At 45.8% G+C, this 17,466-nt stretch overlaps 1 protein-coding gene across 1 annotated transcript in view; it reads left to right on the top strand.

The window, feature by feature from the left end:
* SLIT3 (slit guidance ligand 3) overlaps positions 1-17,466 on the top strand; it is a 597,991-nt gene that overhangs the window by 462,838 nt on the left and 117,687 nt on the right. The window contains 2 exon segments of the mRNA XM_043596219.1: positions 3,798-3,961; positions 13,082-13,223. Of these exon segments, the coding sequence (XP_043452154.1) occupies positions 3,798-3,961; positions 13,082-13,223 (306 nt within the window).

A 17,466-nucleotide genomic window follows, 5' to 3' on the forward strand; every position in this document is an offset into this window, starting at 1 on the left:
TGTCATCCTTGCCTGTGGTCCTGAACACTCATCTGATGAGTTCAGATCAATCAATCAATCTCATCTGTTCTCTTTGCTCCGTGCCTGCTGCCACTTTCTCTTTAGTTTAATTTCAGAGACGGCTCTGTACAGAACTCCCCAGAGACTTGCGCTGACTAATCCCCCTTTGCTGTAATTAAGGTGGGGGTGGGGGGAGACTAGTGAGGGGAGATGGGGGAAGAGGAGAGAGGAAGGAAGTCATAAATGGGATTTCTAAAGGAAAGCTTTTATATTTAATTCAGAAAGCCACATTTTATAGAAAATGAACAGTGACCCTCTCTAAAGGATTTGCTGGAAATTTAATTTAGCGCCTGTGGCTAAAAGGCACCTTTTACAAATTGGCATTAGGATTCATTCACCTTATCTTTTGTGAAGGTGGTTTGGCCAACATGGAATATGGTGTTTCCAGCGGCAAAAGACTGCAGAACATGCGGGAACCACCTAGGCGCCTTGATGCCTTGGTGTCTAAGTTAGAAATGGTAGCCTTGTACAGGGGAGGGCCATGGGTTGAGAGGAGACAGAAGTGTGGACCTAGCATCCTCATGACAGTAATGACCACGGACGTCACTGTGGTGGCTCATGGTTTGCAGGGCCTTATGCCAAGCTTGTCTCATGAATTCTTTCAGTCCTTACAACAGCCCTGGAAAGGGGGCACCAATAATATCCCCATTTTACAGATCAGAGCACTGAGGCCCAGAGTTAAATCCCTGCCCAAAGTCAGAGTAGGAAAGCAGAGAGGCAATGTCAGATTTGGGCAATTTGGCATCAAATGAGCTCTGGCTATATTCTGTTCACCAGAAACTAAGGCAGATGGGTGTGTTCCAGGTGAGCCGAGGAAGGAGAGAAAGGCCACTGGAGGCCACCTTCCCCCAGGTCATTGCTATCCCAACTCACCAGAATTATGGGAAGTAATTAAAATAATTTTCCGTCTCAATCAAGGGGATTAGGAATACTCCTGGCAGTGTCCAGGCTCATGTTTCATGGTCAATGTGATTACTTTTCTTTCAATGTTACTATTTGGGATCATACTGCTCAATTCAATCTCCCAAACATGCTAGGAAAGGCTGCACTTTAGAAGAATCTGCCCAGTTCAACTCTGCCAGCGCTTCTGGTGGGTAAAATTCCAAGAGTGGGGATCTGAGCCCTTCCATTGTCCTGGGCTTTTGACAAGAGCCTTCAGGTACCTTCCGAGTCAGTTCTGGTCACCTCTTTTCCATGGTCCCATGTGGAAGGGGAAAAATTCCTACAAAAGTGGACAAAGGGTTAGGAACCATCTGTAGCAAGGTTAGGAAGAGAGGTAGCTTGGGGCCAGCCAGCAGGGATTGAAAAAGAACCATCCTAATGTAATTTTCCAAAAGGAAATCTTCGACATTTTCATTATCCCAGAAATTAATCAGCTAAGGATCTGACTTACTTAACCCTCATTTTTGTCATTCCATTGATGTCTTACCCCCGATGGGAACTGATGGGGAATTGGTTGACATTGATCTGCCTTGTGGGCCCATGCTCAGTGCTTCATGGGAATCCCGTTTCCTCAGCTTCCATACCTCACTGCCAAAGAAGGCAACTGCCTTTCCTCATAGAAGCCAGACTCTCATCAGAAGGCTCTGATTCTCCTGGCACGTGAAAGAGCCCCAACGCCTCAGCCTGTGCTACCATTGGAGCCTATCTCTCTCCACCTTGTCCCTAAGAACCAACCCACCGTTGCCATTCTCCTAGGCAGCCTTTATACCCAGTGGTCTATTCCTAGCCATAGAACCAACACTCCATGCCTCCTTCTCTTTCCGCCCCCCTGCCTCTCTTTCTCTCCCTCCTGTCTGTCTGTCTGTCTGTCTGTCTCTCTCTCTCTCTCTCTCTCTCTCTCTCTTTGTGTGTGTGTGTGTGTCTGTGTGTCTGTGTGTCTGTGTGTCTGAGTGTCTGTCTGTCTGTCTCTACAACTCACTGATAGATCAGGAAACAAATCATTTTCACTCATGCTGAAATTTCCCAAGAAGGCCCAGTATACAAGAGAAATTCCCTCCTCTCCCTCATGTTCTTCCCCTAGTTTAGGATTTTGCCTCCTCTCCCCCTTCCCGCCTACAGCACTTCTTTCTGAAGTGCCACACCTAGAGAAGGCAGCATAGGAGTCTGGGCTTTGAAACTCAAAGGGGAGAATTTCTTGGAGCCCATTACAGACATAGCATCTTAGGCCTAGGAACCTATGAAAATGTGTTCAACCTTAAAGTATTGGCTCTGAAATCCAAAAGAACATTACAACATCAAAATTCATCATTTTGAAACAAAATCATAAACACCATTTCAAATTGTTTTTCAGCAGAAAAAATAATTGCATTCTACATGGGATATAGGTTCATTTAGTTGGCAGATATGATGGGATCTTGGGACCCCCTGAGGCTGTCAAGGCCCCTAGTGGCCCTGGCCTGCCCAAGGTTTGCACCTGTGCAATGGCAGGAATGCTCGGCCGGCACGCCCCTCAAGTTAGCTGCACTTGGCCGGTGTTCAGCAATGCTGACTTTATACTCAGTCGAGTGTGGTCAAGAGCCCTTCAGCGCTCTCCATCTCGGGCATGGAGATAGCCCAAGCCACTGCTTTAGGCTGCCACTCAATATTAACCAACTTGACACAGAGCACTTGAAAGTCCCAAGATATCGCTGGCTGATTAGCATGTCCAGGATTGGGCATTTGAAGTCTGCATCAGAAACCCAAGTGTGTGATAAGCTGATGTAACTAAAACTTTCCTACCACCACTTCTAATGACCTAGGGTTGGGGGGAATGTGCTAATAGGAAGACCCTGATAGAGAAGCCTTGGGGAAAAACCTGTGCAAGCCCCTACATATCCTTAGTTTGCCCCTCAGTTCGTGGAAAGTAAATTCAAGTCATTTAACCATATGGGATTCCTTTCAGAAGTAGAACATACAGATCCCTCTAGGGAATCTTAATCACTCAGAGGTGAGAAATTGATCTGGAATCACAGCTACTGCAGAAGGAAAAGCCAAAGAGTCCTGGAACTGGTTAGGGGGTCTTAACAGGGGCACCTAAGCCAGAATAGCAAATACACCTGGTAGAATTTAACTTGGGAAGGAGAGGAGGGCAAGGTGGAGACATTGCTGTGGGCTGCAAGGGTCTGGAATGGACAGCCCTTTATTTGAATGGGGGTGGGTGGAAAGAAGGTATAGGACCCTTGCCTTCATGCTTTGGTTACTGGGCTACTACACACAAGCCCTCCAGCTTTCCATGTAGGGGTTCATTCACTTTAGGGAGGAGATGAAGGAGAAAGTGAAGGCAACGGCAGGTTTTGGCCACAGTGCCACCATAGACTGAAGCATTGAGATTGAGAAGCTGTTTGAAGCTATCTGGAACCCAGGCTAACTACAGTACTAAAATTTGCAAGTCAGTCACCCCTTTGAAAATTTGACTCGAATCTGAAGCATTGCTTTAATAATGTCACTCTCCTCCTCCTACATGTTGAGGCTTTCTTGAGTGGGAAAGAAAAGGGTGGAATTACTATTAAGAAATGGGGAATTGTTCAGAACCCTGGAGGTATCAGTTGGATGTGGCCTGCATGTGAAGATAACAAGTCATTTGTGGTTTGGCAATAAAAGGGCTGAGGCTCCCATGGTAACTCACTCGTACAGCGGGAAATGCTTCCCTGGGCTCCGGAGGGTTATCACACTGGGCAAAGGAGCACAGAAGGTTTGGCCTACTCTGTTCACTTCACTCTGTGACAGCATCTTACCTCAGTCCCTCCCTCTCCTAGGCGCCTCCACTCCAACCACCTGTACTGTGACTGCCACCTGGCCTGGCTCTCAGATTGGCTGCGACAGCGACGGACAATTGGCCAGTTCACACTCTGTATGGCTCCTGTGCACCTGAGGGGCTTCAATGTGGCAGATGTGCAGAAAAAGGAGTATATATGCCCAGGTGAGGCTGTCCCACCCTCTTCCCCTCTGTACTGTGACTCACCCACCCCTGAGCTCTCCCAGACATCACCCTGGGCATGAACCCACACTTAGCCCAGAGCTTGGTGTGCACTCTCCTGGGTTCCTCAGCACTCTATAGTCACTTGGGCTCTGGGGTGCCTCAGAGGCTTCTGAAAAAGCAGCTCTTGTCATCTGGTAAAGGAAAATGCTCAAGGAAGTAATGAATCACTTTCTGTTAAGCTTCATCATCCATTGATGCTAAGAAACTTACCAAGTGTTAAGTACATTGTTTAGCATTTCCTAAACATGTGCCTGTCGTCTGATTGCCATAGAAATTGAAAAACAAGTTAATGGAGGCAGTAGGGTCAGCCTGCTTGGCTGGAAACCCTAGATCTGCCCCTTAGTAGTGTGTGACTTTGGCAAGTTCCCATATGTTTGCAAAATGGGAAAATCATAGTACATAACTCAAGGGATGGGTGGGAGGATTAAATGAAATAATGCATATGAAGCACTTAGCATAATACATAGCACTTGGTAAGAGCTAATAAGTGGAGCTTAATTATTATAGTTTAGTGGGTCCACAAAATGTGCTGAGCAAACATAAGAGTTTGATCTGTGGGTAATTGAAGTGTAATAGAAACACAGATCGCCTGCGTAGTATAGAAAACAGAACTGTGCACAGACATAACTGAACACAGCGCAGATCTCCAGGGATGGGAGATGCCTGACTGACCTGAGAAAAATCTTCTCAGTTGATGTAGTGGCTTTTAACTGAGTCCTCATTTTCACGCTTGCTTTTTTGTTTTTACTTTTCATTGACACCCTCCATTCCCACCGACTCCCTCTTTCTGGGAAATCCCTGAATTTCCTCAAAAACAGGAAGTATTCAGTTCAGGAGTTTCCCACAGAAGCATTCCTGATTTCCAGGAACCCAGTCCTGGAACTGGGGCTCAGTGGCCTCTGAAAGCTGATGTTGGGAATCAGCCTACAGGAAAAAGGAAGGACAGATTGCTCAATACTGGTTGGGGCTACAGTCCTCACATTTCTTGACTGTTGTGTTTTCAGTATTGAAGATCACCTGAGCTCCATGTGTGCTGCAGGGAGGGCCCAAACCAGTCAGCAGTGTAGACTGGCCCCCTTCTGCTCTTAGGCTGCATTTGCAATATGGAAGACTTTTTTTTTTTTTTAATTCAACTTCATCTCGCTCCCTGCCACTCTCTCTTGTCATGTTACTACTTCATCAAGTTATTTATTATCCAAAAACATTTTAACATGTCTCAGAGCAGTACCTTAATAATTTCCTATAGACGCCCACTTAGAAATCACTTCCCGTCAAACACATATAATAAAACCGTTTATCACACAGGCACCAACCTCACATATAGTGACTATAATTACAGTAATTATTAGGCAAAGAGTACAATATCGGCATAAGTGCCAGTGAAAGAAATAATTATAGAGTGCAGGAGTCATCCAAGAGCTAGTGAGAAAAACTAATTAGACAGAATGTTAAAACACATCATTATAGGTGGGTGCCGGGCTTAATGCTCTGCACGAACACAAATACGACTTCGTCAGAAAAGCACCTTCCCGTCAAAGGAGTGGCGAGACATTGCTTCCCCAACAGCAGTTAGGATCCAAACCCCAGGGAGGAAGGCTGAAGCTCCTAGGTCCCGGAAGTGCTCGTGCCCCAAATCTCCTGCCTGGAAAAGGCTGGATCTAGCGGGCAGGTTAATACTTAACATAGAAGCATCCCTATCACCTCCTCTGTTTATGTCAATTAAGCCTGTGGCTTGTGATAATCCCTCACACTTTTCAGTACTAAGCCAGGTGTCTTCTGAGGACACAGGAATCAGGTCCACAGACTCCAGACATGACTGTGCTATTAATCTACACCCTGCCTCACCAGTAGTAGAAATTCAAGAGAGCGACAGTGGAACCCCTTTGTGGGAGGGATTCTTCGATGCTTTCCAGGCTCTCTTGGGTTAGGGACAGAATGCTGTGCAGTGTTGCTTTCTGTAAAGATCTAAGTCAGATATAATGCTTGGCCAAACTGAATATCCCTGACGAATGGGGCCCTATCATCATTAGTGGGGTGCAGGAGTAGCACCCCCTCCAGAAGGTACTACTCCTTTAATAACTGTTAAAGGTGGTTTGTGAGGCCATGTTAAAGGGATGCCAGAGGAAGCCATGTGGAGTGAGACTCCACACTTGGGAGGTGGAAGAGGACAGCTGTTTTCACGCACTGACTATCCTTCCCACACACCCCACCATGTGCAGGCTCTACCCATGGCAGAGTCCACAGGGCATCCTCGTGAGGCAGTTTTGTATGGATCACATTGGTCGTACGCTGCAAAATTGTCAGTGTTCCTCGTTCCAGCTCTCCCCCCAGTGACTCACAGGAGGAGGGCTTTAGTCAAGAAAGGCAGGAGTAAGAACATCTCTGTAAAACGAGAGGTCATCTGCGCAGGAGAAAAAAAGGCATGGGGTACCAATTAAGCCATCCCTGCATGTAGTTTCATCACCAGTGGCCCCTGTCAGGGAAGCATCAGAAAACCTCCTGGGACCCTTAAACCATATCACAAAATTCACCAAACACATGACTCCAGAGACTGGAAAGAGTTTTATCTCTCTCAGCCTGTGAGGGCCCTGGTTGCCCAAGTCCCTGCTATCTCCCTGTGAATTAAATCCAGCCGGCTGGAGCCCATCCTCTTCTCCCCAAAAGCCTTGGCTGCAGGCTCCTTATCACTCCAGCTAACCCAGAAATTTGCTAGCAGCACACTTTGACAGAATTCATCTCCTCTGTCACCCGTACCCCGCCAATCAAAGGTATTTATTTTCTTCCTCTAGAGAGGCACCTGAGAATTTTTCAAAGGGTGGGAGACTATATCTTTATTTTATTTTTTATTACTGTTTTTGTACAGTATGCAGCTAGACTTCTTTGTTTCCTTCAGCCACTGCTGCAAAAATTTCTGTTAACTTTTCTTGTTTTAGAGAGGAAGGTTAGGGCCCTATGACTAGAAGGGTCTGTGGTCCCCACTTGTTGCCTGTACCAGACGGGGACTTTATCGAGTTCATGATACTAGACCACAGAAGAGGTTCTACTATGGCCACTACTTGACTCATGTGAGTTGCAAGTTTTGGGTTTTTGCCCATCCTTACCTAAAGGGTTTATGCTGGGGTTTAAACTCCAGGATTTATTTTCCGTGTGTCAATTTTCTGGTTACCTTAATCTGAAAAAGTTTCTTCCAGTCACAATTCGTAATTCAAGGGTATTAGTTAAATATTTGACCTCCTGAGTCACTTATCTCTTTCCTTTAAACATCTTTGTATCCACTGGCTTGTCCACCTATTTTAAACTTATCTGCCCATAGCCTTTGAGTGTGAGATGCCCTTTCATGAAGATCGATCTTGTCTTCTAGTACTAAGGGGTCACGTTTTTAAGGTTGCCCCAATGCCTGGAACAATGCTTGCTCCTAAAAGCCTCTCAAGAAACACTTCCTCATTTATTACTAAAAATTAAATCGGCATATAACCCTGGAAACAAGAAATTTTCACCACACCCCCCCCTTTTTTTTTTTAATTTGGGACTAGTTACTAAGTATAAAGATAATTAAGGTAAGCCATGACTAGCCGCCCATCTCCTTAGGAGGTTTTAATTAAAACACCATAATTGGACATTGCAAGAATGAGATTATTAGGTTTATTTAGCCATTCCTAAAATTATCATGCCTCTGGTATTTAAATCACGTTCATTTATATTCTCATCATAATTGCTCAAACCCCATTGTCATTGCAGTCTGTTGTTGGCTTTTGAAAGGCCAGAGGCCAACAGGGATGCTTAATTTGAATGCTGGAATTAATTTATTTCCACATGCTCACAAGGCCATTGGATTTTTCAGTTCTGTGCACTCTGCTGGGTGGGATTCCCTTTAAAGACGGAAAGAAATAAACACAGCTCTAACAAGAGTGTCCTGCTATCTCCACCGTAGCTTACACAATCTGTCTTGGCCCCTGAGGCTCTTCTTCCTACCTCCTGAGATTCCCAGGCTCTGATGGCTTTCAAAGTCATGGCAATAAAGAGAGGCATTTGGGGTATCTTCTTGGCAAAGGAGATGATACAAAAAACACTGAACCAGAACTTAGAATGTTGTGGTTCACTAGTTCCATGATCTTGACCAGTTTGCTTGACTCCCTGTTCTTCCCTTTCCTCATCAGTATAATGGAAATAATAATAATAAAAGAACGTACGTCATGGGTTTTATGAGAACCAAATGAGCTCACACATGCAAAGCCCTTGGTGCAGCATCTAGCACTTAGGAAACATTCCATAAGCGTTAGCTGCTGTTACGACAATGACATCATTCTTAGTTGGGCCACCATTGTGTCCCTGGGCAAGTTCTCTCCCTCCAAGATGTCTGTTTCCTCATCAGCTCCACAGTCCTTTCTAGGTCTGAAGTTCAGTGAGCTTTTCCCCATTCAATTGGACACACCAGTTAGGACTTTCCACTTCCAGCATGATGCCAAATAGAAGAACAGAGTTGAGGAAGCAGCCTGGCAGGAGCCAGTGTCCCTGATCATTGCTCCTCCTCCTTGTCTCTCAGACTGGAGGGGGTATCATGCAGTCACCAGAGACACGATGACGTGATCGCTGTTCGTGCCAGCCATCACAGGCACTTTGCCATGACAGGTCTGGTCGGGGACACATTCCTGCCCTGCCCTTGTGCTCATTGAGCACCCCCCCCCCCATCTGAGGGGACAGCAGCCTGATAATCAGGGAGGGGAGGATCAGCACCTCAGTTGCCCTGTGCTCTGCCCTGCCCTCTCTCAAGACATCAGGCCACAGTCCTGGGAGTGGGAGTCAGGGGACATCAGAAGGCTGGACATCTCAGTGTCCTCTTTGGGTGACACGGAGGTGGCTCTGGCTCCAAAGTGAAATTCCTAAGCTGAAGTGGTGATTCCAGAAAGGGGAGACAGGCCCCGAGAGGGGAGACAGGTACTTGGCCCATATCCTCATCTCCCTGTTCTGTGTGAGAACTAGCTTCCACCTCAGTGCAGCAACATTTTGTCCCACAGGAAGAGTTCCAAGGGCAGATAGCTTGGGCACCCATTTAAAAACAAAGAGCAAGTCCACATCCACTTCAAGTTCCTCAAAAAACATCTCAGAACATGGATTACAGGGGTTCTGTGTGCGAGTGCATCACTACACTCTGATTTAAGCTGCTTTCTGTGCCAGGAGAAGGAGGAGATGGTACCAGCAGGCAAGCTTGCTTGGGGATAATGAGTATTCACGAGCCCCATGAGCACGTGTTATACAACAGGAACACACATGTTCACGTAGGCACAAGCCCACATAGTCCTCTCCCCTCAAACATGTGTGGAGACTTTCCACCTTGATCAAAACACTCTGTTCCCATTCATCTGCTTCTCAGCTTGTACAGTGCTCAGAGAATTTCCTGGGTAGAACCATGGGTTTTTCCTCACTTTACCCCCCTTGGAAATTCTCTGTCACCTGCACCACCCCCTTCACTCTCAATATGTGTGGACAGGAAAGGCTGAGAGGAAGGGGTTTGCAGACAGAGCTAAGACGAGTGCCTAGGACACCCTGAGCTGTGCAGGTGAGCAGGGCTCAGCAGGAGCCTCAGCAGAGTAGCAGATGGCCTTTGCCAGCACTGAGCTGTGGTAGAAAGACATGAGCTTCAGGCATGAAGGTCCCATCCACCCATAACCGCTTCGTTCCCCACCCACCCACCCCCACACACACTATGGCTGGTCCTAGCAACCAGAGCCCAGGGCACTCAGAGCTCAGGGGTCTCCCCTTAAGGCCCTTCTAGAAGGATTACTCACCCCCATAGCTTGGTGACATTCAGCCCCCACTCTGCCAGTCTTCTAGACCAATTCCATTCATCTATTCATCCTTCCGCTGACCCAAGGTATGTTTACAGGGTTTTGTGCTTTGGCCCTGCTTTAGGCATTGGGAACATAACAGGGAATAAGACAGAAAAGACCACTGCCCTTGTCGAATTTACATGCTAGTCTCAGTCTATCCAAAGACAAAAAGCAAAGGGGAGGGACTTCTGCCACCATAGCACTCAGAGGTTCAAAGGGAAATGCACTCGGTCCATTGGGCATGGAGCAGAGGGGAATGTTTTCAGGGAAAATGAACCTATCTTTCAACCCCATCTTAAACCTGAAGTGTTTTGTTTCAACAAGAGGATAACACCCTTACCACGTGTGAATGCCTGGCTGGGGAGCCACCAGCCCGGGATGCTGACAGAGCCTATAATTACCTTTGTTTCTCTCTGCGTAATTAAAGGTGTTGTTAGTGACCTGGTTATGGAATCTTTTTCAAAGGCTTTTTTTACCTTGACAACATCCCTTGAAATGTAGCACATACTCCCTACAGAATCAGAGCCACCCTGTGAAAGACCCAGCTCATTCCCAGAGGGATTCAAGGCTACAACCTAGGGCTGGTTTAAACAGAATTAATTCTAGCACAGAAGTCAAAGGGGCATTTTTGAAAAAAACTCCCATTTCAGAACTTCCTGTTGCCCGTAGAAGCCCTGACTGTAATGTCTTTCTCCCCCTCTCCCTTCCTGACACACCCCAACCAAGTAACAATTTGACAAATCAGAAGAAGTACAGCCATCCGATTACTATCTGCCTCAATGGATGGAAATACAGGAGGAGCACAGACTTCATCCTTCCACGGAATCCCTGACATTTCCCAAACAGGAAGGTGCCCGTGGTGTGGCGATTCTCCCTGGCTTTGTTAGGCACCCTAGCCCCTCGATGTGGAGGGCCAAGCCTGGCAGTTTTCTTTGGGGAGCGTCATAGGCACTTCAAAAGCCCTGACATCTGAAGCCATACCACTCCCAGCCTCTTTCACATGTGAGGAGAGGGTGGGAGCTCTTCACACTGCATATCCTCTTGGCCCCCTGCAAAGAAGCAGAGCCAGGATGGACAGGTGCTGTTGGGTGTTTTACTCCTTCTCTGCTTCGATTCTTCTGAAGACCAGGAGTAATTGATCTTTTCAGTCCAAAAAGGACTTCAGAAGTCATGCAGTCCAAATTTCTTATTCACTGAGATGGTAACAAAAGAGCTCAGAGGGATATTATGATTTGCAGGCAATTCGTGGCAGAGGTAGACTCATTAACAGTAATAATAGCAGCAACTAAGCTCTGACTCTGTGCCATGCATTCTTCTAAATACTTTATATGCATTAACTTTCTTTGCCTTCACAACAAAACCGTGCTGTGAAATAAGTATTGTTATTTCTTCCCATTTTACAGATGGGGAAAACTGAGGCACGGGGATATAGGGATGAAATGACAGAGCCAAGATTCAAATTGAGGCAGTAGGACTCCAGACCCCACTCCCTGAGCCACAACACTCTCATTCCTGATCTGAGGCTCTTATAAGCTGATTCTCTGGGGTTGCCATTTCCTTAGAAATGGAAAACTTCCCCAGTTTGGAACAAAGCTTGTATCACCTCTCCCAGAGAATGTTCCGGTTGGGGTTTTTAGTGAAAGTCATCATCATTCTGGCATTTTTCATGGTCTCCATGAGATCTGCTAATGTGAGTAACACTGAAGAGTTTGAAGTCCCTATGCCCTAGACATGAATATTTTCTCAAATGTCCCAGAAAGGAGGATATTTTTTAATTTGGGGTATGTGTGTATGTGTGTATGTGTGTCTGTAGGTGTGTGTGTGTATGACAGAGACAGAGACAGAAAGGGAGAAAAAGAGAGAGAAGGAGATGGTGAGGCCAAGAGAAGTAATCTTTGATTACTGAGTCTGCACTTTCTGGCAAGGTAAATGTTCCAAAACGAGCCTTTGGCATCCATTTGAGCCCTTGCAGAAGGACCATCCCCAGGCACAGGGACTGTTGAGCGTGAAGAGGGGGATCCTCCACTTTGAGTCTCAATGTCCAAACAAGCATTTGTCCAGGCCCCCTTGGTTCTCTGATGAATCCACTTTGGCCAAACCAAAGTCAGTGTTTCCCTGCAGACATTTTCAGGTTTCATATTGAATCTCTGTCCAAGGGCTCCCAGTCAGAATCCCATGTCCAGGCAGTGAGAGATCGGCAGAGTTGGTCTGAGCCTGTGGTCCTCCGCTCTGGGGGTGGGCATCTGGAAAGACATCAGGTAATCCCTGCTGGCTAGATCTCGCAGGCGGTGGAGAGGTCCTGAGGAGGCTCTGGGGTCGGGTTTACCTTTGGGACCACAAAATATCCACATTTGGAAAACAAACCACAGGTCTGAGATTCTTACCTTACTTTGAAGAAGTAGTGATAGCATGAAAACTTTTATGTGTTTAAAACATTTGAATGTACTTCTTGTGACTCTTTGAATCCTGGGTTAGTTTGCTAATATATATCTTTATCTTTGTGTGGTTTTCTAAAGATGTTCTTTAGATGCCATTTACTTGGGTTTTTACCACTTTGCTTTAAATTCACGCAGGTTCTCACCTCAAACAAAATTAAAAGCTGACTCCAAAATACGTAATAACTTATTTGCCTTTTTTCTAATAAGATAGGTTTTATTTGCATGTTCTCTGGACATAAAAATTGCTTGAAAATGCTTTGGATGATGTCACTGCTGATGACTATAGACACTTTGAGAACATCAATGCCCCAAATAATGAAATTCTGACAGCTTCCCATACCCCAACTTGGTTTTAGAGTGTGTTCAAAACTCTAGAGAAAAGAATGAAAGCGTGCCTATACCTAGCATCCAATCCCCAAATGAAAGCCAAAAATCGTAGGTGTTCAGACATTGGGCACCCTGAGCAAATAGTCCCAGTGTGCCTTTTTTTGCATTCTGGTGGCATATTTTCATGTGGGACTGACTCTGAGAGCAACCCTTTCTCTGAAAGACGAGGATGATGTGATGACAGAGCCAGTAGAACAATCCAGAAACAGGTCAAGGTCAGAATCTCTCCTCTTGGCTAAATATTTAGCCAGTTGCAGCCATGTCTCCCAGATGAGAGGAGATGTCAGCTGGTGAAAATTTCTCAGGTATTTTATCTGGTGCTACTTCCTTGGAAGCTGGTTAAGGGGCGCAAAAGCTCCAGTGGCTCCTGACGCTGTCATGATTGACCATGTGTTCTGGACCTCCAGGACCCCACTCAGAACCTCCGTCCTGCAATGCCAACTCCATCTCCTGTCCCTCGGCCTGCACATGCAGCAATAACGTCGTGGACTGTCGAGGGAAGGGCTTGACGGAGATCCCTGCCAACTTGCCAGAGGGCATCGTCGAAATGTAAGTGCCCCATCTGCTACCCTCTGTCCCTGGTGAGTTTATCTCTCTGCCTCAGCCAATCCCTCAGTAGTCTGGTGGCGCGTGGGCCTGTTACCACTAACTATTAAAAAACACTCAGAGATGCCTTTGCTAACTGTCCAGGCTTTCCCAGGTGTGATACCTCAGTTGTCAAGAGCATAGATTCCAGAGCTCAGTCAGCAAACTTCTCAGTCGTCCAAATATGTCCACCATTTATTTCTATAAGTAAAGTTTTATTGGAACACATCCAGAGCTATTTGCATACGGATTGTCCATGGCTGTCCTCGTAAGGCAGTATTGAGTAGTTGTGACTTAGCCCACCAAGCCTGATATATGTGCTATCTGGCCCTTTACAATAAAAGCTTGCCAGTCCCTTCCCTGGAGTCACCCTGTGATTATATCCTAGCTCTACCATTTACTAGTTGTGTGACTTTGGGCAAAATAATCGCTATTTTTCATCTCTACTTCTCTCATCTATAACAATGTGATAATTACAGTATTGTCAATGGGTCATCGTGGAAACAGAATGAAATACTGCATGGAAGCCCTTAATAGGGTCCTTGGCACGTGGGCAAATGCTCTATGCACTGGTGGTAGTATTGGCAGAAAGTACATGAATGATGAACTCATTTCATAGCTACTGTTATCTGAGCAAGAGTGAACTGTTAATCATTTCAAATCAGATCGTTGTCCTCTAGATTAGAACTGTAGGTACAAAGATTGTGTATGTCTGTGTGTGTGCACAGATGTTCATAATACCACTAAAAATTTCATGACCGTATAGTTCAATCTTGTCCACTCTTGCCTTATACATTAGAAAATGGCCAGTTTCTCATTCTGTGTCAAGTAGAGGGGTCAGTCAACACCAACCTCAAGATCACTCTTTACATGACCACAAATGTTTTCATTTTTTACCTTCACCTTTAGGTGGCTTTATTAAAAACATGCTTAGATAGAATCTTCCTAGTCAAAATATCATTAGATAAAATCCCTTCAAATAAGACACGCGTTTCCCTAGCCCCTCTGCTCATCTGCTCCTCCTCTCCCTCTTCCTCCTCCTCTCCCTCTTCCTCCTCCTTTGCATCCCTTCTGTTCCTGATGCGTTCCAATAGATAGCCCATTAACTCTTTCAGCCATCACACATTCATTCAACAAATGTCTGTTGTTAGCCCCCTATGTTCTAGTCATAGTTCTGTGCTCCAGGAGCATCAGTGAATAAAAGATAAAGTTTCTGCCTTTATGGTGCTTGCATTCTGGTGGGGTGCGGGGAGGTAAGAAACAGTAAACAAAGCAATGTAAATTATATGATATGATAGAAGGGGGTAGCTTCTGTGGAGAAAAATAAAGCAAGGAAAAGACTTGAAGTCAGTTAAGGGGAAAAAAAGCAAGCGGATACGTGGAGGAAGAGTGTTGCAGGTAGAGGGCACAGCATGTGCAAAGGCCCAGAGGGAGGAGAGTGCCTGCTATACCAGAAGGCCAGTGTGGCTAAAGTGAAGCAAACATAAGGGGCAGAATTAAGGGATAAAAGTAGAGGGGCAACGAAGGGCCAAATCATGGGGGCATTTTAAGGACTCTGGTTTCACCCTGATTGAGATGACAAGAAACATAGGATTTACAACAGTGGAGGCTTCATTTCTTCTTTCATTGGTTTTGTCAACTTTTCCCTGACTCCCTTTAAAACTGTCTTCCCAGCCCCAGTAGACACAATTCATGCCTCTACCTCTTCCTGTAGGCGGGAGCTCATCAGCAGAGCCTCCTTTTGGCCTGACAGCCACACCTTCTGTAGCCTCCATCCCTCTTCGCCCACCCTTCAGTCTTCCTTTCGTCAAGAACCAGCAGTTAATTTGTTCACGTTTTGCTGTTTTCTCTTTGCTCCTCACAGTCTGTTGCTCTAGACTTGAAGATCCCTTCCTTCATGAACTCGCTTCAACCTCATGCCTCTCCTGCTCACCCCCTTGCTTCTCTTCTTCTCCCATTTCCTTTTGTTCCTGGCCTTACTCTCTCCCCTTTCCGTACCATTTCCCCCCTGTGTTTATCCTCCTCCCCTCATTCATTTTCTCCCTTCTCTCCCCACCCATGGTCTTCCCATGTCACTTCCCAGTGCCATCTTTCTTCACCCAGTCAGCTCTTCCTTCCTTGTTGTAAGAGCCCCTCCACCTTCCCTCTCCATCCATGACAGGGTAGGACACTGACTGTCTCAAACAGATGTGCAAGACGGAATTCCTGCCCACATTCATCTCCTTTCAGATTCCCACTTTTTCTGCCCCACTTCATTCCTTTCTCCCTCCATCTGCCGGGTTTCATCTTCTGTCTTTGGCAGCCATAGATCTTTCCTTGACCAGGTCTCAAACCACAGCATGATGAAAGAGGCCAGTCTAGTAGATAAGCTATAACCATTGACCCGCACCAACCCCTGACTCACCCTCCTCTCCTCCACATCATTATACCTCCAACTTGGGCCTCACAGGCACACAGCTCAGGTGTCTAGGAGAGAGGAATTGCAGATGGAAATTGTACATTGGAGGTGGGACCCATGCAGACCAAGCCATACCTGGACTGTTGGGCTCATACCTGGACATCAAATTTTTAAAGGGACATTAACAAACTAGAATAGTTTGATTCAGTGATTTCTGAAAGGCTGTCTGATTACTGGAATGTTTTTCCCAATGTGAGGTAAAGTGAGAAAAACAAGAACAATGTGATTTTTTTCTGATGAGCAAAAATATTCCATTTAAAGGAGACTTTATTTTAAATTCTTGAACTTCCTTATTCTATTGTTGTTATTAAAAATACCCTTCATCGCTTGTTGGGATGAGCACTGGGTGTTGTATGGAAACCAACTTGACAATAAATTATATTTCTTAAAATGCCCTTCATCTTATAAAATGATGGCCACTAGAGGCAGAATATATATGTTTGGGTGTGCATGCACATGTATGTGCTAAATATGTGCTTAATTAACACGTGTATAAATGTATGTCTCTATATAATATAAATTATATATAACACACAGAGCACTTTCACTGGCAAAATAAAAGGTCTATAACCACCTAGCCTGTGAAATCTAAAAGTCTGGGAATGACCAACCTAGCTACAGTGCTTCTAAAAACAGCCACAAACAGCAGCCATCAAGGGTAGACTATGGATTCAGGGAGACCCACATACTAGCTCTGGCCATGCCTTTTGACTCTGGACAAATAACTTTTCTGTGTCTTGTTTTCCTCAACTGAAACATTCACAGGCCAACTGTACCTTCTGAACAGCTCTTGCGAAAGTTAAATGAAATGTATGCTGTCAAATGCTTGGCGTTGTGTCTGACACATAGGATATACTCTGCTGGCCGTGATTGTTATTATTTTACTACTGCTAGTACTTGTGTTGCTATTGTTGCTGCTGCTACTACCATTTTATTAGGCTCCGTGAGAAAGGTTGGAAACCATATCATAGGAGCTGAAGCTACCTGCATTTGGAGATCCTTCCATAGAACTAAGTCAGGACTTTAAGGGTGATGGTTGACAGAAGAGGTTCAAGAACCGGGCTAGCCACTTGCATTATGAATTGAGCCTGGCGGTAGCTCATCATCATGCAAATGTATGCAGACATGGAAATAAGGCCGCCCCTGCTTGTGGAGCTCCCACGGCCCACCAGACAGATTGCCCAGAATTTCTCTTGCTGTGCTCACCTCCTTCTCCTCTGTGATGAAATGAAGCTGAGACATTAAAGCAGACGAAGCAAGACTCTGTGGTTAGGAGGCTACAGGCAGAAGTGACATGTAAGAGAGACCTTTGAGGAAGAAACCTGCTTGTTCCTCAAGGCAACAAAACCCGTGCCTGGGGACTTGTGTGTTGGTCTGAAAGTCTTGAAAGCAGCTGAAACGCAGCCTCTTAGGGAGAGAAGACCAGCAGGTGGGGGAGGTTGAAAGATGAGACAGAGAGTGGAAACTGCAGTACACCCCCCCCAGATGAATAGAAGTGTCTGATTTATCATCCCAAAGACATCTGAATGTGACTTTTCCTTTTTCCCATCAAGAATTTTGACTCGTGTCCATGGCCACCCATACAATCCAGACTTCCCCTTCCTCCTTAGGGATGCTTGGCACCATATCAGGTTCTTCAGATCCCATGGGCCATCCTTAGCCAGTGGTGATGCGTTAACACCTTAGGAGGGGTTCTGCACTCCCCAACATTTGGGGGGAGGAAGGACTATCTCTCATGCAAAGCAATCT

Source organism: Prionailurus bengalensis, chromosome A1, assembly GCF_016509475.1.
Source record: "Prionailurus bengalensis isolate Pbe53 chromosome A1, Fcat_Pben_1.1_paternal_pri, whole genome shotgun sequence".
Classification (NCBI taxonomy): Eukaryota; Metazoa; Chordata; class Mammalia; order Carnivora; family Felidae; genus Prionailurus; species Prionailurus bengalensis.